This window comes from Cyprinodon tularosa, unplaced genomic scaffold (genome assembly GCF_016077235.1).
Source record: "Cyprinodon tularosa strain WSP-4 unplaced genomic scaffold, ASM1607723v1 ctg130, whole genome shotgun sequence".
In the NCBI taxonomy this organism is placed as follows: domain Eukaryota; kingdom Metazoa; phylum Chordata; class Actinopteri; order Cyprinodontiformes; family Cyprinodontidae; genus Cyprinodon; species Cyprinodon tularosa.
In genome coordinates this window covers 1,916,980-1,938,721 of record NW_024038115.1, presented here as the reverse complement: position 1 = coordinate 1,938,721, position 21,742 = coordinate 1,916,980, and the positions used below count along the sequence as shown (strand labels likewise).

At 36.6% G+C, this 21,742-nt stretch overlaps 2 protein-coding genes and 1 long non-coding RNA gene across 3 annotated transcripts in view; 2 read left to right on the top strand and 1 right to left on the bottom strand.

Annotated features, from left to right (window-relative positions):
- LOC119778191 overlaps positions 1-17,483 on the bottom strand; it is a 34,801-nt gene extending 17,318 nt beyond the window's left edge. Inside the window, exon 1 of the long non-coding RNA XR_005280028.1 lies at positions 17,325-17,483. This is a non-coding gene — a long non-coding RNA (uncharacterized LOC119778191). The remainder of the gene's footprint in view (positions 1-17,324) is intronic.
- On the top strand, positions 4,437-7,735 carry LOC119778188 (granzyme K-like). The gene is made up of 5 exons (XM_038277327.1): positions 4,437-4,555; positions 4,830-4,968; positions 6,733-6,883; positions 7,165-7,440; positions 7,527-7,735. The coding sequence occupies exons 1-5, from the start codon at positions 4,492-4,494 to the stop codon at positions 7,707-7,709; spliced, it is 813 nt and encodes a 270-aa protein (XP_038133255.1). The 5' UTR covers positions 4,437-4,491; the 3' UTR covers positions 7,710-7,735.
- LOC119778189 (granzyme A-like) lies at positions 8,945-13,728 on the top strand. The gene is made up of 5 exons (XM_038277328.1): positions 8,945-9,066; positions 9,161-9,302; positions 11,428-11,572; positions 12,855-13,130; positions 13,218-13,728. The coding sequence occupies exons 1-5, from the start codon at positions 9,003-9,005 to the stop codon at positions 13,377-13,379; spliced, it is 789 nt and encodes a 262-aa protein (XP_038133256.1). The 5' UTR covers positions 8,945-9,002; the 3' UTR covers positions 13,380-13,728.
- Positions 17,484-21,742: the final 4,259 nt, after the last annotated feature.

Below are 21,742 nucleotides of genomic sequence, written 5' to 3'. Positions count from 1 at the left end.
ACATACCACCTTAGGGAATAAAGCTTGCCAAAGTTTATATATATATATATATATATATATATATATATATATATATATATATATATATATATATATATATATATATATATATATATATATATATATGGGTGTGTCACTGTAAGATTAAAATTTCTTAATGCACTAGTTTGCACAAACTACAAACTACTTTGCCGCAAACCACAAAACGCGCAAAACCATCATTTAAATAGGGCGTCTCCAACAGTTTTGCACCTGCCACCAGTTACGCAATCGCTCTTGTTAAATCACCCGCAAACCATGGTTCAGCCCCTCGCGCAAAATTCCAGTTTGCGATCGCAAATTACTGCACGCAAAATTGGATCTTGATAAATCCGGCCCAGAGTGTATACAAAATGAAATAAAAGTTGTCTAAGTCTACGTTTGTATTGCAGTGGAGCTTTACCTGTTATAAAAAATTCAATGTTTATCTTGCACATCCAAAAAATATATATCAATATATTGTGAAATATTTTCAATTTTAATTTTAAATTGACTTGTAAAAAACTATATATATATATATATATATATATATATACACTCACCGGCCACTTTATTAGGGACCCCATGCTAGTAACGGGTTGGACCGCCTTTTGCCTTCAGAACTGCCTCAATTCTTCGTGGCATAGATTCAACAAGGTGCTGGAAGCATTCCTCAGGGAGTTTGGTCCATATTGACATGATGGCATCACACAGTTGCCGCAGATTTGTCGGCTGCACATCCATGATGCGAATCTCCCGTTCCACCACATCCCAAAGATGCTCTATTGGATTGAGATCTGGTGACTGTGGAGGCCATTTGAGTACAGTGAACTCATTGTCATGTTCAAGAAACCAGTCTGAGATGATTCCAGCTTTATGACATGGTGCATTATCCTGCTGAAAGTAGCCATCAGAAGTTGGGTACATTGTGGTCATAAAGGGATGGACATGGTCAGCAACAATACTCAGGTAGGCTGTGGCGTTGCAACGATGCTCAATTGGTACCAAGGGGCCCAAAGAGTGCCAAGAAAATATTCCCCACACAATGGCACCACCACCACCAGCCTGAACCGTTGATACAAGGCAGGATGGATCCATGCTTTCATGTTGTAGACGCCAAATTCTGACCCTACCATCCGAATGTCGCAGCAGAAATCGAGACTCATCAGACCAGGCAACGTTTTTCCAAACTTCTATTGTCCAATTTCAATGAGCTTGTGCAAATTGTAGCCTCAGTTTCCTGTTCTTAGCTGAAAGGAGTGGCACCCGGTGTGGTCTTCTGCTGCTGTAGCCCATCTGCCTCAAAGTTCGACGTACTGTGCATTCAGAGATGCTCTTCTGCCCACCTTGGTTGTAACGGGTGGTTATTTGAGTCACTGTTGCCCTTCTATCAGCTCGAACCAGTCTGGCCATTCTCCTCTGACCTCTGGCATCAACAAGGCATTTCTGCCCACAGAACTGTCGCTCACTGGATGTTTTTTCTTTTTCGGACCATTCTCTGTAAACCCTAGAGATGGTTGTGCGTGAAAATCCCAGTAGATCAGCAGTTTCTGAAATACTCAGACCAGCCCTTCTGGCACCAACAGTCATGCCACTTTCAAAGTCACTCAAATCACCTTTCTTCCCCATACTGATGCTCGGTTTGAACTGCAGGAGATTGTCTTGACCATGTCTACATGCCTAAATGCACTGAGTTGCCACCATGTGATTGGCTGCTTAGAAATTAAATGTTAACGAGCAGTTGGACAGGTGTACCTAATAAAGTGGCCAGTGAGTGTATATATATATATATATATATATATATATATATATATATATATATATATATATATATATATACAGTATATCCTTTTTATGTCTTCATGAGGATCATAGGGTGGATGGCGCGGCGCCCTTGCACCCTGTATTGACCAGCTGCCACAGCCTGCCATCATTTTAAATGGACATTATTGAATGTACAATACTGAATGGACATTGACATTTGGCCTAACTTCGACACACCTAAAAAATGATTTGAATGGACTTTGAATTGATTATTCGTTGAGCTACTCTAGCCTGACGTAGTCCGACTCAATTCTAGTCAGAATATGAGTCTGATACTGCTCCATAGAGCTGTGATTATGGGGCGTGTTTCGAACGAACCAGGGAAAAAAATGCCTCTGCACTCAATTGGATAGACCTACAACCAATAAGAGCAACGGAGTGCGTGACGTATGTTAAGCGAGGCATAGTTGTTGTCCACAAAAATCAAAGCGTGCAGTTTCACGCCTATAATAAGAAGATGAGACTTGATCGCGTTTCTCTGTTCCTCTTTTAAAATTATTTTGCTTTTGATATCTTCTAGAACAGACCTAATAGCAGAATCTACTCACCTAAACTCTCCAGCGGCAGCCATTATTGTTGTCACCCAAGCGCGCATTGGTCACGTGGTTGATTACGTTACTGTTGGTCATCTGTCCATCATCGTATAAAGCCCGCCCTTACAATTTGACTGGATCGCCTGGCAGTGGGCGATAATACTCGCGCTACTATGGAGCAGAGCCAGACCGAACTTCCCCGTCCTCAAACTTTGTGGGCGGGACTAAGTTCGGAATGGCACCCAGGCTAGAGCTACTCCACCTCATGTTCATTTTCTAGCAGTGCATAGTGTTTACATAGATGTTAGATTTCCTATATTTCTTGATTGTTAGAAATAAAGACATCATTATTTTAACCTGTAATAGTTTATGTTTGTTGTGCAGCGAATGATTTATCACTCAGTTCAGACTCATGAACAGGTGCATGAGACCAGACTGCTAGGTGTAATAGTTGACTCTAGATTATCATGGAAAAAACATATTAGTAATATTATTGCAAAAATGGGAAGAGGTATATCCATTATGAGAAGACATGCAAATTTCTTAACTTCAAACATTAGGAGTTATGAAATGAAAGCACTAATATTGACATACCTCGACTATTGCCCAGCAGTTTGGTCAAATGCCACTGGGGAATATATAAATAAACTACAACTTATACAGAATAGAGCTGCTCGTGCAGCACTCAGGTGCAGCTACAGGAGAAATATAACATTAATGCACAAAGATCTAAATTGGTTGTTGGTCAAAGATAGATTGTTGTATATATTGTTAATTTTCATAAGAAATATTTCTAATTCCAAATTTCCTTCTGTTTTGTTCAAGCATCTTCCTTTCAGTGTAGTAAATCATCAGTACAGTACTAGACATGCAACTAAAGGTAATTTCACTTTACCCATAGTGAGAACAAATGCCATAAAAAATGCTGTTGTGTTTAGAGGTGTGAAAGAATGGAATAATCTGCCAAAACATATCCTGCTTGCTAATAATGTCAATAAATTCAAATTATATGTAAAACAGCATTTATCAAAATAATATAAGTGAATGTTTATATTTATATATGTGTGCGAATATGTATGTATATTGTACGTATGTTTACAGGTGTAAGTGTAGAATGTGTTTTTGTCATATATCACGCCCGCATGAGGGTACATATGTATGTTAATATATGTATATATTGTAAATGTATTTGTATATGTGTTTGTGTATTTTCTTTTTCTTTCAAATATTGGTTGTATTCTTGGTTTTGTTTTTAATGTATATATTTTTTCCGGACCCTAGGAAGAATAGCTGCAGCATAGCTGTAGCTAATGGGGATCCTTTCAATAAAACTAAACTAAAACTAACCCTCATTTTAGTAACATTGAGAGTTATCTTTGGTTGGTGATTCATAACTCTGCTGATAGTCATAGCCTAATTTACTAAATTGGTGGAGATAACTGTATTTTTAACAGACAGTCCTGAAGTCCACCTAGGATGTGAGAGGCCTAGAATCCTGGTGAGTAAACAGATTACAGTTATAATTATTCAACTGACAGCATTCAATTAGTTCGATTTTGAATGATGTATTAATTAACTTCAACTACCCGTTCTAGTTAATCATACATTCATAATCTACCTGTAAAATATAATAACAACAACATGTCTCTATTCTTGAATTGTATCTGTTGGTATATGGATTTTGAAGACTTGAGGACTTCTCTGCTTATGACTGTCTGTTCCCACCCGTCTGCTCTTTGAAGAGTGGGTTACAAAGCAAAAAAAAAGAATTAAAAAAAAGGTGACGTGATCATTGTTTTATATATATATATATATATATATATATATATATATATATATATATATATATATATATATATATATATATATATATATATATATATATATATATATATATATATATATATGTGTGTGTATAAAACAATGATCACCTCACAGCTGCTGAGGTCAACGTCACCACAGGCTTCAGATAAAAAGCATGCAGCTGATCTCTGCATTTTGCTGATTCATACATTTCCATGGTCAAACCACATCCTTTGAACATACACATAAAGGGCCAGGGTGAGAATTGCGAGGGGCGCATTTCTTTCCAGATCAAAGGCTGAGATAAGGGGAAATGTTCTCTCTTTGGGTTTTCTTTTTTTTGAACTTTTGTGCCTTTTTCTTTCCTCTGAACTTAGGTGAGTCATATGTTGGGGGAGGGGGGGATTAAATTGATTATACAGTACATATATATATAGATAGATAGATAGATAGATAGATAGATAGATAGATAGATAGATAGATAGATAGATAGATAGATAGATAGATAGATAGATAGATAGATAGATAGATAGATAGATAGATAGATAGATAGATAGAGATATATAGATATCTGTGTGTGTGTATTTATGTGTAAAACAATATATTTTTTTACATTTCTGATGGGGTATTGGATATCTGTCTCTTTTTTAGGCTCTGAGATTATTGATGGAAAAGAAGTGAAGCCACGACACTCAATGCCCTTCATGGCTTTGGTACAGTCAGGTGAATTCAAATGTGGAGGAATATTAATTGATCCACAGTGGGTCCTGACAGCTGCACACTGTGAAAAGTAAGAACTTTAAACTCGTTTAATTCTTATATATTTAGTTTTCACCTGGATATTTAACATGAAAGTGATGATAATATAAAAAAACATTAGAGTTACATTACCTAGTTCAGTATAAATTTTATTTGATTATTTGATTAATGTTTGGGTGTTTAAAATCCTTAAAGACTTATATAGAAATAGCGCAGACATAATGCATCATTTTTTATAGGATGATGACAGATAGAAAAACCCAGGGGAGACCATGTTGGCCTGAAATTGAAAATAATCAGATAGTTTACCCCTACTCTTTTATCACTTTGACTATTCAAAATATATTAACTTTTGAGGATTTTTTTTTTCTATTCACATTCATACTGTGAGTCCCCAAAATTGAGTTCAGATTCTAATTTTCTTACGTGATGTGTCAGTTAAAATGGGGTAATTGTTCAGTTTCATGCATTTTGCAGACCTATATTGCCTAAATTTTTTATTCAAATTATTCAAATTCAAAACGATTCTATACAATAAGGTAGTAAAGTCCCTAACTTTCAGGAAAACACAGAAGATACAATTCTTTAGATTAAAGTTGATCTCTGATAAAGGACTGATAATAACAATGTTTTTATATTTTATTAATGTGCTTTAACTTTGTTTTCGCTTTATATTTCAGGAAACAAAGCTTTTATTGTCTCTTTCCCATAACAACATCACCTGAAGTACATTATTGTCCATGCACACAATAAGTAAACAAGGAAGAAGAGTGGGCCTCATGCAAGAAGCCTTTGTATGAACAAATTGGTTCCTAAATTGTTCATGATTTAGGAGAAAATGTCACATTGACCATTTTTCTACTTTATAATCTTGTTTTACTTCTGTAACAGTGTAACCAGGCATGTACAGCTATTGTGATTTATTTATCTGTTTAGCTTATACTGGTTCCGTAATTCTGTTGCTTAACTCTCAGTCAGCAAAAAAGTCAAACCCATAAAAAAAAACAACTTTAATGCCATTTCTACGTATAAACATCTTCTGAGGAGCATAGGAAGTCATAGCCTTCCCACTTATACGTAACCTTATAATTATGATATTATGAAAAAAAAAGAAAGAAATTTACTACAAGAATATGATAATCTTTTTGCATTAGGTCAGTTGACACTATGCAAGACAGCTTTGCCCAGCATAGGTGCAAAAACAAATAAGAAAATTCCAAGATCAGGTATAAAAGGACAAAACAAAAGGCGAAATGGGTGCCAAGAGGGATATGACTCGACAATTGAATAGAGAATACATTGGGGGTGTTCACTGAAACATTAGCTAATACTGTGCCTAAGTATACAGCCATATTTATAGATAGAAAAGTTTATATTGTATGTCAGTGAAAGATGTTTGCCATTGCTAATGTATCCTGTTTGGTAATGTAAGCTGCATGCAGATGGTCCACCTCAGTGTTGATGTCTACAGATTGTGCCTGTTGCAAAATTTCTTTTTAGGGTAAAATTATTGGTTTAAAGAATACCAAGACAATTGCTTAAATAAATATATATATAGATAAATATATGTTTTTTTTTTTGTAATTATAAGTGATTAGGTCCCTTTAAGATAACATACAGCATGTCAAATGATTACTTAGATGTTTTGTCTAAAGAAACTTATTTAATTCACTCATCATGCATGGATTACATTAGTTTGGTTCTCTTATAAAAAATAAAAAAAATGAAAAAGCCTGGTATCATAGTTGCACATTCTACATGAATCTAACCCCATACTATTGTTTTGCTCTTGTAGAGTTATTTGGCCTACTGTGCTCCTGGGAGTGCACTCCATCAAAGATGAAAAAAAAGAAAAGAAGTACCGTCAGATCCGTAAGGTGACGAGACGGATACCTCATCCCTCCTTTAACAAGGCAAGCGGAGACAATGACCTTATGTTACTCAAGGTAAGATACAAATTCACATTAATTGGCTTATGCCCATAGTAAAGGTATATTGTTTCGAAAAATACCTTACTAAAAGTTAGTTTTGTTTCTGTCACTGACAAGCTTGGGTTAAACCGCTTCACATCTCAAACAGGGATCAGTAGCCATATGTGTTTCGTTTTCATATTCATGTGCTCAGATAATTCCTTCAATAAGTTTTAATTTATAAACTCATATCAGGAGCCTTTTTTGTATAAACTTATGAACAGTTTCATATCTATACTGGTCATTTCTCCTTTCAGCTGGACAAACCAGTGAAGCAAACCAAGTGGGTCCGCGTTCACCAGCTGAATAATTTTGTGAAACTGCCAGCAGTTGGTGACATCTGTCAAGTGGCTGGATGGGGAGCAACCAGCAAAAATGGTAAAAACTACTCAGACGTTCTGATGGCTGCTAATGTAGCTGTAATTGACAGAAGGAAGTGTAACTCTAAAAAACATTACAACCATAAACCTTTAATTACAACGAACATGATATGTGCCGGGCCTAATGGAAAAAGCAAGGCTGACACCTGTGCGGTAAGAAGGACCAACAACCTTCTAAGTCAAGTATAATACCCTTATGAGCATCAAATAATTCAGATATTATTTTTTGTTTTTTTCAGGGGGATTCAGGGGGACCATTATTGTGCAAAGGAGTTCTTGTCGGAGTCACATCTTTTGGAGGCAACAATACTAATCACTCTAAAAACTGCGGATCAGTAAAGTGGCCTGGATTGTATGCCTTACTTTCAAAAGAAAAAATAGAATGGATCAACAAAGTGATGAAGTCTCTTAAAATTGAATAACTCTTTGACCGATGTTGATAAAGTAATAAAAGATACTCTCTATTAATTCTGCTTTGTTTATTATATTATTTTAAAAATGTCCATTTTAATAAAAGTCTCTGTGCAGGCTAGCAAGTCTATTTTCCTCAGTCTCATCCATCCATGTCTGTTTGGACAGTCACGAAAGAGGAAGGAGCCAGCTCCAAACTCTTCCCACAAAGTGGAATTGTCCAAAATGTTTTGATATGCTGAAGCATTCACAGTTCTTTTCGCTGGAAGTAAGCCAGCTCCTGATGAACAAACCTGCACCATAATCCCCCTTCAGCAAACCACACCTTGAACAATGTTTCAAACAAGTACTGTTCTCCTGACTATGAAACCCAGACTTTTCTTGCAGATTTCCAGATGGAGACTTCAATTCAATTCAAAAATACTTTATTAATCGCAAAGGGAAACTAAATGTTGCAGCAACTTATATAGTTTTTGCTTCTTTTTTTTCTTCATTGAGTTGTTGTAAATGTTGATAGCTGTAGGCAGGAAGGATCTTCTGTAGGAGATTTCAGGCATAAAGCTTTTGATAAGAACCAATGATAGAGCAGACTCTCACATTATCGAGGGGGGTATTTCTACATAAGGGAACCTCCCCCCATTGACAGGGTGTATGTTTTCTGATATCATAACCTATAAAGAAACTATAAAGGTTGCGTAACTGCAAGTTAGACACATCATCTTAAGACTCCTCCTTTGGGGAAACACTAATGTCATTCTGTTGTACTTTTAAAGGACGTCCACGTAGATTGTACAACTTATATATCTTTTTCTTTTTGATACTCTTTTAATACAATGGCTGAACCTTCATTCGTGTCTATAGTTTTACTTGAATTTATCATTCTAAATTGTGGTTCTGATTATTTTCAGAAATAATAAAAAGTGTTTTCAAAGTAGTTGGAGTTGTATATTAACTCTATGTGCATTGTTTTTCAAAAGAAATTCCATCTGAACATTGCAAGGACCTGAAGCCTCCTCTGCTCTTAACCGTTTGTCTTCAAATGTGTGATCTCACCAACACCGATGCAAATGATATTAAAAACAAAACTCAACTGCATCACAGTTGACTAACTTGGTTTTCATCAGTACGGGTAAATGTTACCACCAGCTACAGACTGTTAGTGTGCAGCAAATGACTCTGTCCATTTTGCTTACTCATGTGTTTCCATGGTCAAACCACATCCTTCTAGAAAACACATAAAGGGTAAGGTATTCATCTTGATAGGTGCATTTCACCCATAGATCAAAGACATGAGATAAGAAGACATGTTTTCTAAGAGGGGTTTCTTCACTTCTATCATTAGTGTCTTTCTCTTCATTGTCAACTCAAGTGAGTAATAACATCTTGTCTTGCATACTGTTTACTTATTTTAAATAATATTAAAATGTTTTTCTATTTTGTGTGGTTATTTTTCATGTGTTAGGTTATGGTTCTGAGATTATTGATGGGAAAGAAGTGACGCCCCACTCATTGCCATTCATGGCTTTGCTACAGACGAATACACCAGTCTGCGGAGGAATATTAATTGATCCAAAATGGGTCCTGACTGCTGCGCACTGCAAAAAGTAGGAACTAACATGTGTAGGATCTTATGCATTCATCTAAAGTTAACTCGAACTTTAATAGATAGGTAGTTGAAACAAAGCTGTATTGTGAAATTTCTTGTTTGCCATCTCTCTACACAAGTTTCATTATTGTTGTATGAAGGCTATTTTTTTCTCCCCTCCGACGTGGTGCATTGTGAAATATGAAAATAAGTACAGCAAGCTTTGTCGCCGCAATAATAATTTTCTTGCACGTTGGATTTTGTTCTGATGACTAAAATAAAAAACAGCTACACATATCGGACATATAGCTCTTACAATCCATTTCTCCCCCATAGGCTTTTAAATCAAAATCAATGCATTCTTTAAAACTACATATATTTGCTGACTCAAACGAAAAACTACAAGATTTTAAGTCAAAATCACTTGTCATGCATGGGATGTTTCAGAAATGCATCAGATATGCCAGATATGACTCACATTTCATCTCAGGTATTCAAATTAAGGCACAGGCACCTTTTCTCCTTATCTGCTATTTACACAAAATTAGGTGCAAGTGTCTCTTCTCACAAAAAAAGAAACAACAAAAAACAAAAAAACATCAAGGCTTTAGTTCGATTGTCTTTTATTTATGTATTTTGTCTTTCCCCTTGCTATTCAGTTTCATTTTTAGGTCTCAAATTATTTCTTAATCCTTAGGATTTTTCTGATTACTTTTCTGTTTTAGTCTTCTTAATCTGTCTAGAGTTATTTTTCTATTAGATACCACGGTTGGTTTGTCTTTGTTTCTGCTTCAGCCATATTCATTATCTTCTCCCTCCTTGAGCTTTTCTGCCTCAGCTGCAACTCATTTCTTCTGATCACCTCATCTTGTTTAACTGTCATTTCTCTTACCCTACATGTGACTCATCTCTTAGTAGAAAATGTCAACTGTAATGTCCCCAGAAGTCTGAATTATGGGTCAGAAGGTTAGAACAACACAACCATAACTGACTTTCATAGTAAAGGATGACTGCTACATTCATTAACTGTAGTAACATTTATTTATTTGTTTTTAACAAAAGGTTTCAACATTATGTATGTGCCTAAATGACCAAAGGGACATTGGTCGAGTCCTAGTTACTACTAGTAACTATGGCCACAAAGCTGTATATAAGAACATTGTTGAATAAACACTATAAACTTGAATGCTATCATCTCTGAGGTCACCTCACTCCTCAACAGTTTGGATATCAGAGCTAAATGGAGGCAGTATTACTTTATATTCTTACTGGTTCTCTGTGTATCCCACTAAATCCTTCTGATACAGTTTTATCTGCATTTTAACCTTTACTTTCTTTATATGCACTATCCTCTGTTCCTAATAAAAAACTGGAAAGCTATATATTTTTTTTTATTAAAGCAATGTTACCCAAAAAGAACTGTGATGGGTCTCTGCTAATATCCTATCAAGATAATATGTTCGAGAGTTACGTCCACATAACTGTCTTTTGCTACATTTGCAATTGTGAAAAGTCTCTGGATTTATTTATCTTTTGTTTATTTATTTATTTTGTAAAGCTGTTATAACTAAAGGGGGCAGCTCAATGACACAGTGGGTAGCATTGCTGTCTTGCAGCAAGAAGGTTCTGGGTTCCATTCCTGGCCCGGGGTCTTTCTGCATGGAGTTTGCATGTTCTCCCTAAGAATCTGTGGGTTCTCTACGGGTACTCTGGCTTCCTCCCACAGTCCAAAAAGATGACTGTTAGGTTAATTGGCTCCCCTAAATTCTCCTTAGGTGTTAGAGTGTGCATGAATGGTTGTTTGTCTCTGTGTTGCCCTGCGATGGACTTCTTAATATTGTGTTAAATGTTAAATCAATTATGTACACTGCAAATACGATCTAGAAACCCATAATTTAAGTAGGTAAAAAGATGATTTGCCAATAAAATAAGTATTTTACTCTTAAAATAAGATCATTAGATATGATGCACTTGAATTAAGACAATGTAATTGTTTTTCTTATTTTCTAATATAAATTGTCCTGTTCCATTGGCAAAGTGTTTCACTTATGTCCTCAAGTTAAGAAAAAATTCACCAATTTTAAGATGTTTGGATTTCAGTTTTTTTTGCAGTGTAAATAATATATTTTTTTATGTCCTTGCAGTATTAAGACTGTGCTGCTGGGGGTGCACTCCATCAAAGAGATTGAAAAGGAAAAGAAATTCAGGCAAGTCCGAAACGTAAAAACAAAGGTCATCCATCCCTGCTATGATGAGGCGGACCATCTCAATGACCTCCAGTTGATCATGGTAAGACCTCCACATACAAAATAAGGAAATATTGAAATCACTTTGATCATAGCTCCAAAATTGCTACTGGTTTAATTTGACAGTTGTAGAAACTATACTGTTATTTGTTATTTTCAACACCAGGGGACTCAAGCTGAAATCCTCAAAGGCCGGTGTCCTGCTACTTTAAACACCTGAATCAAATAGCCTAACTACCAAATTAGCATCCATTGAGCTCTGCTAATGAGCTCATATTGGTGTTTGGTGTGTTGAAGCATAGATACCTCTGAAATATGTAGGAAACTCTAGGATTTGAGTTTGAGATCGCTGCTCTAAACAATGTGAAAAACGGACCTTATCTATTTTTTTACCTGCTTGCTAGAGGCTTCAGTATTTTTTAAAGAAAAGGCACCCAATGAGTTTTGTACAAATAAGCAAGATTTTAGAGCAGTCAGTGCATGTTTGTGCACACTTATGGGTCCATTCCACATGGCTATCTCTGTGTAAAAAAAAAAAAAAAATTAAACAGCAGTGACGCATGTTTATGCTTAATCTCATTGTTCAGTGTCATTTAAAACTAGTGAAATTCATATTTTGGTGTAGATACATGATGTCCTTGTAGCACCATTTTAGATTAGGCTTATTAGAGCTTACATGATTTCCAGTCGCTGGTCATTACGTAATAAACTATGCAAACAAATTCTGACTAATGCTACATGTTGATGATACAACTTAAGGGACTCTACAATGGATATAGCACTTTTATTTGACCAGATCTATTTTAATGAGTTGAAAAATACTTTTGGCATTTGGCTGAATTGTCTGCAGGCTGTGCCAAATGGCAGCTCTAACTGGCAAACTATCCACTAAAACCTTTGTGAAAGTAATGGTTGTCCCGTTGCAGTTATTGTCAAGATGGTAATTGATAGATTGAATATGAGTCATCACCTTGGTGTACAAAAGAATTCCCTTGGTGTGATGCACCACTTATTGATAAATAAATGTGCCAAAGCTTAAAAAAAATCCCAACTGTGGTTGCAATTAAAAGATATTATTTCATGCCTTATCTTTACACAGGAACCAAAAGTTTTCAATTAGACATAATAATAGTGGAGGTATTTTTGATTCATTTACTTATTTATTTTCTGGTTGGAACTGCATTTAAAACCTTTTGGCATTTACAGGTTAGAATAATATGCCAAGCAAATTGAAGCAGTCTAGGCCACTATGTTTGAGATCTTATAAATTGTAACTCTGCTGACACACTGATTTTCTTTTGTGCCATTTTGTCCTGCCTTCTCAGCTTGAAAAGCCAGTGAAGACAACTAAATGGGTCAGTCCTCTCAAGCTGAATAAAGCTGCCAAAGATCCAGTAGCTGGTACCGTTTGCATGGTGTCTGGATGGGGAAAAACAAACAATGCAAGAAACAAAATGTCCAATGTCCTTAAGTCTGCCAATGTGACCGTTATCGACAGAATGAAGTGCAATTCTCCAAGTTATTACAACCTTCAACCATATATTACCAGGAACATGATATGTGCCGGATCAGACGGTCAAAACAACGCCGACACCTGTGAGGTAGGATGGACCTAAAATCCTTTTATCACTACAATAAGTGTAAATTTGTTTTGAAAGCCATCGTCAAATGTGTCTTCTCTCTCTAAGGGGGACTCTGGAGGACCAATACTGTGCAAAGGAAATCTAGTTGGAGTCACGTCTTTTGGGAAGTTATGCGGAAAAAAAGAAAAACCTGGAGTTTACACTTTTCTTTCAGACAGTGTTCTTAATTGGATCAAGAAAACAATGAAGACACCTCAAGCTGAATAGCACTGCTGTTTAAATTAATGTTAATCGCTTTTAACTCCTTTTCCTGAGTCCTGTGTTTATCCATCTTTGCTTCTGCTATTAAATTAATTTCCTAAAGACAAGTGGTAAATAAAAAAAAGAAAATAGGTTACATCCTTTATTTTTGTACAGTTAGTAGATCTTTAAAGAAGTGCAGCTTCTTATTGGCATTAACATTAATGGCAGGAATGTAATAAAACTTGCCTTCCTCTCCCTGTTCTTACATACTCTATTTAACAATGATGATATTGTATTTGTCTTACCCTGTAGTAAAGATGTTGGTAAAATTCTCTTTGTGAAAATGTGCTATATAAATAAATAATTACCCTAATACTACCTCTTATTTGGAAAATTTACATTTTTATGCATTAATATTAAAGGGCCAGAGTGGTACAGTACGTCAAAATTGTATTATATAGAAAAAAACAGCCATCCACAAAATGAATCTGTCATGATAGGCTTAAGAGGCTGAACCCACATGCAGAACACCACAGGAAGCTGAGTAAAAGTTTAACAGAGTTTATTGAAAAACACACAGAGTAATTATGAACTGGTTCTGGTACAGGTCCGGGACTGGAATCACTGACATCTGCAGAGATGGATAGTTTGATTAGCCAGGCAGCGAGATGGCTTGTCGAGTGTGTAAATTCAGAATGTACCTAGATGAGGTTCTGGCAGATCCTTAGAGAGAGGGGGAACCGGTTGGGTCCAGAGACTGTAGATTCAGCAGGGAGCTCAGCGACAGCAGCGTCTAGCTTCTGACTCGTGAGTTTCAGACCTTGACTTGGTTTCCTAGCTCTTCCTTGAGAGCTGTTGGGGGTGTCCAGACTGATGTCTTCGGGTTTGGCTTCCTTGGGCAGGCCGGCAGGTTTCCAGACAAAGCTCATCCAGAGCTTCAGACTTCGATCAGGTTTGCTATGAGGCAGAGAAGACAGAGGCAGGTTAGAATCTAGTTTCTCTCTAGAGTCTACTAGGATTCTATAAATTAACAGAGGCTACTCATGTACTACATTTACTGTTTGATTATAGCATCTAATTAAATATTTGAGGAATATGTATAATTATATATTCACACATTCTGGCATGTTAAAGGCTAAAATTAAATATTAAAAATTTGATGAATAACATGATTAAGAAAATAATGAAACCGTCAAGTTAGGCTACCAATAAGAAATATCACTAACATAAACTGCGTTTGTCTGTGGTTGGTTTTGATTCAAAAATATTTGTTCTTCATAAAGTTACGTTACTCTTCATTAGTAAAAAAGCCAAAAATTGTAGTAGTATCCTGAGTTCTTTGGTGAAAGGCTGTAATATCAGTGAACAAGCATCATTCATGGCCTGTCCATTGTGTAACCAAGTCCATAAGGCTAAAAGCAGCCCTGATTCTGCACAGCAGTGCAGAGCTTCTATCATATCCTTGATAGTGTTTTTATTGTTGACCATGCATAAGGGTTAACTCCTACCTGCCAGCTAACAACAGGAGGTAGGACCTATAATATCAGGTTTTTTTGTTTAAGCCTTTTGTACTTTAAGCTTCACATGACCAGTATCTTTATGATTAGATAATTAAAGGCTTCATCTCAACAAAAGTCAAACTCTAGTTGTATTACGGCTACCCTTGCATCAAAAAACTTTCCAAAAATAAAAAATAAAAAAATTGAGTTGTCTTAGGGGGAGGCTTTTCGACTCACAAAACAAAAAGCACTCGTGGAGAATTTTTTTGTTTCAAAAGGCGTGTTTTCTTTACTTATAAAAATAACAGAAATAGTCTCCAAGTTGACCTACAAAAAATTCAAGTCAAACAAACAATCAGATCAACCTTAGCAGCTGCTTCTACTTGTTAATCTCAGCAGGAGACGGACTGACAAGGAGGAGGGTCTAAGCAAAACCAATACATAAACAAATAAACAATAGCTCTACCATTCACACAACCTTAGATCTGTAACATTAATAATTTAGAAAAAAATAAATTAATTAATCTAATTCTTAATAGGCTCCAAAAAGTTGCTTAAAGCAATCTATTGACCTTACCAAGCTGTGTTGCTCTCCCTTTATATGATTTTGTTTTTACATTAAATAATTATCTTGTTTTTTACTGCCTTAAAAGTCTGTCTCTTTTCTTGGTACAAATGCTGTTTTCTTCTTTTGTTTTTTTATTCATCCATTTTTCATTTGTTCTCGCTCCTCTGTGGTTTTATACGTGTTACTAAGAACGTTTTGCTCCTTTATGTGGCTGTTCTTGTATAGCTTATTGAGCTTTTTTCTGCAATGTGGTTAAGAGCAGATTACGTAGAGATTTCCACTGAGTGGTTTCAGCCACATTTACTTGTTACCACTTTGCTAATCATTAGAATGCCTTTACTGTTCACAGTTTGCCAAAGTACAACCTCAAACTTCAATATAAAAAGCAACAAATAGACCAATACAAATTCTCAATGTTACGATATAAAAAATATGAAGGGTTTTTAATCTTTTGTTTAATAAGAAAATCTGAAAATGGTTGGGTGCATTTTTCTGCAGTTACAGCTGCAAGTCTTTTTGATACACCAGTTTTGTACATAGAGACAAGCATTTTGATTCCTCTTTGTAAATTACCTTGAGCCCAAGTAGATGGATGGAAAATATCTCTGAACAGCAGTTTTTTTTCAGACTTGCCACAGATTCTTATATATACATAGTTGGCAATTGGGCTGTGATCTTTATTGAAGGAACCAAACATACTGGGCTGAGTTCCAAGTCATTCTTTTTTACAGATGTACACAAGCACTGCTCCTTTCTTATGTCACTGACTGAAAAAGAGGACGGGCACAAGAAAAGGAGCAAAGCAGAGTACACCTGATGTGCTCCTTTGAAATGCAAGTGCTGAATGTCTTTATCTGAGCTGTCCACACTGCCTTCACATGGGTGTTGGTACACAATAGTCTAAGCTGTGGTGAAGGGCAGGGTTTGACAACTTGGCTCGTACAAAAAGACAAATTTGATTAAACTCCAACAAAGCCTATTTGATCCAAATAATACACCACCATGGCTGCTCAGTGGCTGGCTGCCTTGCAGCAAGAAGGTTCTGGGTTTGATTACCGGCCTGGAGTCTTTCTCTATGGAGTTATCAATTGGTCGATAAATATGAAAACTGAGTATTTTGAATTGTCCTTTGAAAAGAAATTATGCTCAATACCCACATATACAACCATTGATGATATAAGTATCTTAAGATTTTTCACAGTTAAATTTTACACTTAATTGTAATTAATGACATGAGGAAATGTTTGGATATTTTTTTCCAAACACCAAAAGTAAACCATATACAGTAGTCAGATGCTGAGGCAAAAGGGCAAGAAGAAAACAGAATGAATCTCCAAAAGTGTACTTTTTAATAAGTAGTAAGACATTTTTGGATACAATAGAGGAAAATTAGCAGAGATTGTTCAAGAAATTAGCAAACTACAATGTAAGGTAATAAATCCCATGCAGAATAGCTGATTCCTATCAGCTAAGCCTTGTTGATACTATGGGTTTCCTTTCTTGACACTAGGTGGTGCCCTCTTCCTTATTAAAGCAACTGAACTAAAGGCAGCCATCAACAAGTGAATTCAGAGAATTTTCAGTGAGCTTTAAATTTTAAATAGAGTTCATTAAGAGCATTTTTAAAATACAAAGTAGAAGTGCAAGTAGTTAGCTGGTGACAGATGGCAAAAAGCTTCAGCGGTACCTGTGTACCTCAGCCTCTCTTCTGTCAGTGAGCCTGAGGGTAGCTGCAGCTACAATGTAGCTTGCCACCACGAGTATGTGCGTGAAAGGTGGAATGACTGAATTAAGTTTATAGCGCTTTGATCAAGTTTCCTGACCTAAAACAGCTTTATGTACAGGCCATTTGTCATTGGTTATGTTCTGTAGGTTTTGTTGCAGAATTTTATGCGCCCCTACCCATTTTTGTACTTGTCTCTCCATCGTGTCCTCGGCCTTCTTTTGTTGAGATGTGCCTGGAAAACCTCCCTAGAGAGGCATCCAAAAAAATATTTTCAAGCTGATTATTCTTGATGTGGATAAGAAGTGGCTGTACTCCAAGCCTCTCCCAGATGATCAAGCTCCTTAGATATCTCTAAAGAAATGCCCAGCCACCCTGCCGAGAAAGATACTTTCAGCAGTTCTAGGAAAGTAGACCATAGAAAGTGGATATTTTTTGAATTTTTACGGGATGACTATGACCTGGATGACTGAGAACCTTCATCAGCATAGACCAACGGGTAAATTGAGAGCTTTGGCTTTTCCCTCAGCTCTCGTTTCAGGACCATAAGATACTGAAACTCTTGAGGGACTGGTGCAAAAAGGATTGGGTATCAGTTAGAGGCAGATGCCTGGTCGACCTGATCCATGGTTCCATTTGCTCCTATACTCAAAAATTCATATTGAAAATATGTTTTTTCTATAGAGACACCTGACCTAGTGTATGTACAGTATATTACATATTGAGCTTTTAATTTTGCAAAAGATTTAAGCCAACTGGGGTGTTTCTACTTCTTTCTATTGTTGAGGTAACTTTTCATGTTTAAGTTGGTTTTGATTAGTTGCTCTTCCGACTTTCTGAGAGTCCAGATTTTAGTTAATAAAAAATGGTGTGTGGACAAACTGGAAATAAGTGAAAAGAGTAGACTTACTCAAAAGAAAAAAAAAAAATAAAGACCATTTTTGGGAGAATAGTTGTTTGCCATTAAATATATATGTAAGGGAACTGATGTAATGTGACAACATAAAAGTCTCTGTAAGAAAATAAGAGATGAAAGGCAGAGTAAAACTTTTCATGACAAGTAGCCCAATCCCTTGAAAATGGAAAAAGGGAGGGAAAAACAACACTACCACACCCATGAAATTCCAGCATGTCCTTTATTTGTGCTCCTCTTGAATTATTACTGTCCAGCCATGTCCCTGTGTGTTTTCACTGTCTCCATGGTCACCCACAAAAGGTTGAAGGCCCACCTCAAGGCCATCGAAACTTCCAAAGCTCGACACACCCAAATTAATTGATTTTGAGACACAGATAATGCAGTGAGTGTTTTGACGCCATTTTTTAGCATGTTTTATTTTCCACCTCTACCATCCCAATCCAGATCACACAAAACAACGTAATATTGGTATAACTGTTTACCTGGATTTGCATCACCTTGTGTTTGATGCCCACCTCGCCTTGCCTCACCTTGCCTTTTTTCCCCTTAGTGACGCAACACAAAGCAAACACATTGTCAAACCTTGTTAAATAAAGGCAACTGGATGTTGATGTATTTGGTTAACTGAGTCAGTCTTTGTAGGCCTTTTTAAGTACACATTCTTTGTGATGACAGTTGAACCATTAAAATGATTAGACAACCAATCTGCTTTATAACTTAAGTGTGCTTGAGGAGGGTTTTGTGTAGGGACAGGCAGATAAAAAAACTTTATTAAACCACAGATGTGAATTAAGTTTAATGTGATTTGAAAAATCACATCTAATAAAAAATAAGGTTTAGTGAGCAACAGAACTGATCGCAAGTGAGCCAAATACTTTTGGCAGAATATGCATATATAAAATATTGACTTACAGTGCATAGGAAGTAGGCGTTTGCCCTGCCAGTTTCGTCACTCTGTTGTTGTGTCCTTAGACAAGACACTTTCCTGCATTGCCTACTGGTGATGTTCAGAGGGTACTGTGTACAGCAGCAGTCTCGCTTCTGTTAGTACGTCAAAAGGGCAGATGTGACTACAATGTTGATTGCCATCGTCAGTGGGTGAATAACTGAATGCAATGTGAAGTGCTTTGAAGTCTGCTGACTTCAAAAGGTGCTTTAATAAGACCGGGCCATTGAAAATATCTAAAATCTGTATATATGAAGCAGAGCATTCTAGTTAAAACCATAACTATATAAGGAGATTAGGAATCTTCACATGCCTGTAGCAACAGTACAAATGCTTCGATTCCTCACTCATCAAATAAGCAAAAATCATAGCAGATTGTCAGGTTCAGATGCTTATTGTTTATAATCCTATTTATAAGTTCTCAGTTCCACTTTGATTTATGTTATTCTGGGTTTTCTTGTTCATTGGTTTCTTTTGAATTTTATGTTATTCATGCAGTTTTGTATTTCTCGAGCTATTCTTTGTTGCCCCCTTGTGCCTGTTTTCCTTTCCCCTTGGCCCCGTCTAGTTAGTTCCATTGACACCTGCTCCAAAGCAGCTCATTATCCCATTCTTTGTTCTGTTCTCCACATATACGCCACCTCTGCAGTCCATCATTGCTGGTTTCTTGTTGATTTGTTGTTACTCAGATACCTGCGTGGGATTCTCAGTGGCATCTCCTTTTCTTTTTTTTTGCTTTTCTGTATTTTTGATTTTTGGATTTCTGCCCCTTTTTCTTTGGGTTTTACATTAAACCTGCAAACTCATCTCTGCTTCCTCATCTCTGCATCTGGGTCCTCATAAACCTCCACACCTCTACACAACCTGACACTTGTGAAGGCAATATAATGTGACTATGCACCTTGGGAAAAGCACAATATGGGACAATAAATTACATTAATATTTAGTTTATAACAGCTAGCTGCGTGTTTGGTGTGTCGGCTCTGTCTTCTCAATTCCCACTGGGTTGTGGGGAATTTCTCATTAATGTACACTCAGCAACCCATCTTGCCAGAAAAATTAAAAAATGTAGAAATGTTTGCAAATTTATTAAAATACACAAACTGAAATATCGAATGGTCATAAGTATTCAGAGCCTTTGCTATTACACTCATATATAACTCACATGCTGTCCATGTCCTCTGATTCTCCTTGAGATGGTTCTGCTCCTTCATTGGAGTCCAGCTGTGTTTAATTAAACTGATTGGACTTGATTAGGAAAGGCACACACCTGTCTATATAAGACCTTACAGCTCACAGTGCATCTCAGAGCAAACAGGAATCATGAGGTTGAGGGAACTGCCCAAGGAGACTCTGCTATTGATATTTTCCATTAATTTATTGGTGTTATTTTGATTAAAACAGCTAAATTAAGGAAAACTGTTCAACCTTATTAAGATGATACTCAAATATACTTATCCCCTTTTCAAAATATTACTAATCACTCAGTCAGAAGGAAGTATTGCCCCAGTTACCTGTCACTTTTTTTAATTTTGTTTGGTTGGTTTTTGCTTGTTTGAATATCTAAATTCATAAAAAACCTGCTTATGTATTTAGATAAGGGTAACTGATGCAGACGACTTGCTGTGACTACCCCTGAAAGGGGAAAGCAGAAAGATGAAAAATACGTAAATACACAAAACACACTGGAATTATAAAATAAAAACACTGGAAACACTGGAACATTTAAAAATCTGGACAAATCTAGTAACATAATTTACTGTGTATTTGAATGTGATTTAAATTATTACAAACAACTGTCTTTCTTTTTTATGGGTTTGGTCTTTATTTGAATCTGAGACGTGTTTTCTTAGAATCTCCCTCAGGGTTATTTTTGTCCACTGTCCACATAATATTTCAGCGATGAAGGCACACCGATACGAAGGAGTTTTTAAGGACATGTTTCCCATTCAGCTTCCTGTTTCAAGTGGCCTACGACCTGCTAAAGGCCAAACTAGGCACTTCCCAGCTGACAGCTACACTAAGTAGCAACCAAATCCCTCCAGAGAGGTTTGTGCTTGCTGGACCAAGTCAGACTACCTTTCCTATGATTCAGAAGGAGCTGATCGTTGTGACTGCCTTTTCCTGCGATTCAAACCTTGTCATAAGAGCCACCTGCTGCAGCAAAGGAGAGCTAATCCAGCTCTGGTCGACCTAAGGCTAGGCATCAACTGTATGATATTTTCAATGGTTGTACTCAGCTTCAGTTCAAACTGTAAGATGAAACTGCAGGGTTTAAAAGTTCACAGCTCACGAGGTATGTTTGTACATCGTATGGCCTGATGCTCTGATGTGATCTAACTGCTCACTAACTGCTCCAAAACCCACATGTCAGACTCAACACTGAGATATGGCGCCGGTCGGACTCGTCAATCTGGAAGAAGAAGTCAAACTCCCTTTTTGGACATGTGCTCTGCTCCAGCAGGAGGATTTGCCCACAAACACCTCAGGAGGGCCAACTGAATTTGATTTTACTCCTGACCTCAAGATTCCTGATCGAGAGGTGGTAGTGAGAGGCTAATTGCCCCTCGTTACCCCCTGTTATTATTATTAGCGAAAGCAAGTGGATTTTAAACAGCTGATCCGGAAGTCCATCCATTTATGTAAGAGACTAAGAACCCTGGTCAGTAAGCAAATTACAGTTATAATCATACAACTGATAATAATTAATTAGTTGTACCCCTGATTTAAATTAC

Bases quoted from the DNA above. Each gene is read 5' to 3' on its own strand.
- LOC119778188 (XM_038277327.1), top strand. From the start codon at position 4,492: ATGTTCTCTCTTTGGGTTTTCTTTTTTTTGAACTTTTGTGCCTTTTTC. The intron at 4,969-6,732 runs GTAAGAACTTTA...TTGCTCTTGTAG, and splicing joins ACAGCTGCACACTGTGAAAA to AGTTATTTGGCCTACTGTGC. The intron at 7,441-7,526 runs GTAAGAAGGACC...TGTTTTTTTCAG, and splicing joins GCAAGGCTGACACCTGTGCG to GGGGATTCAGGGGGACCATT.
- LOC119778189 (XM_038277328.1), top strand. From the start codon at position 9,003: ATGTTTTCTAAGAGGGGTTTCTTCACTTCTATCATTAGTGTCTTTCTC. The intron at 9,303-11,427 runs GTAGGAACTAAC...ATGTCCTTGCAG, and splicing joins ACTGCTGCGCACTGCAAAAA to TATTAAGACTGTGCTGCTGG. The intron at 11,573-12,854 runs GTAAGACCTCCA...CTGCCTTCTCAG, and splicing joins ATGACCTCCAGTTGATCATG to CTTGAAAAGCCAGTGAAGAC.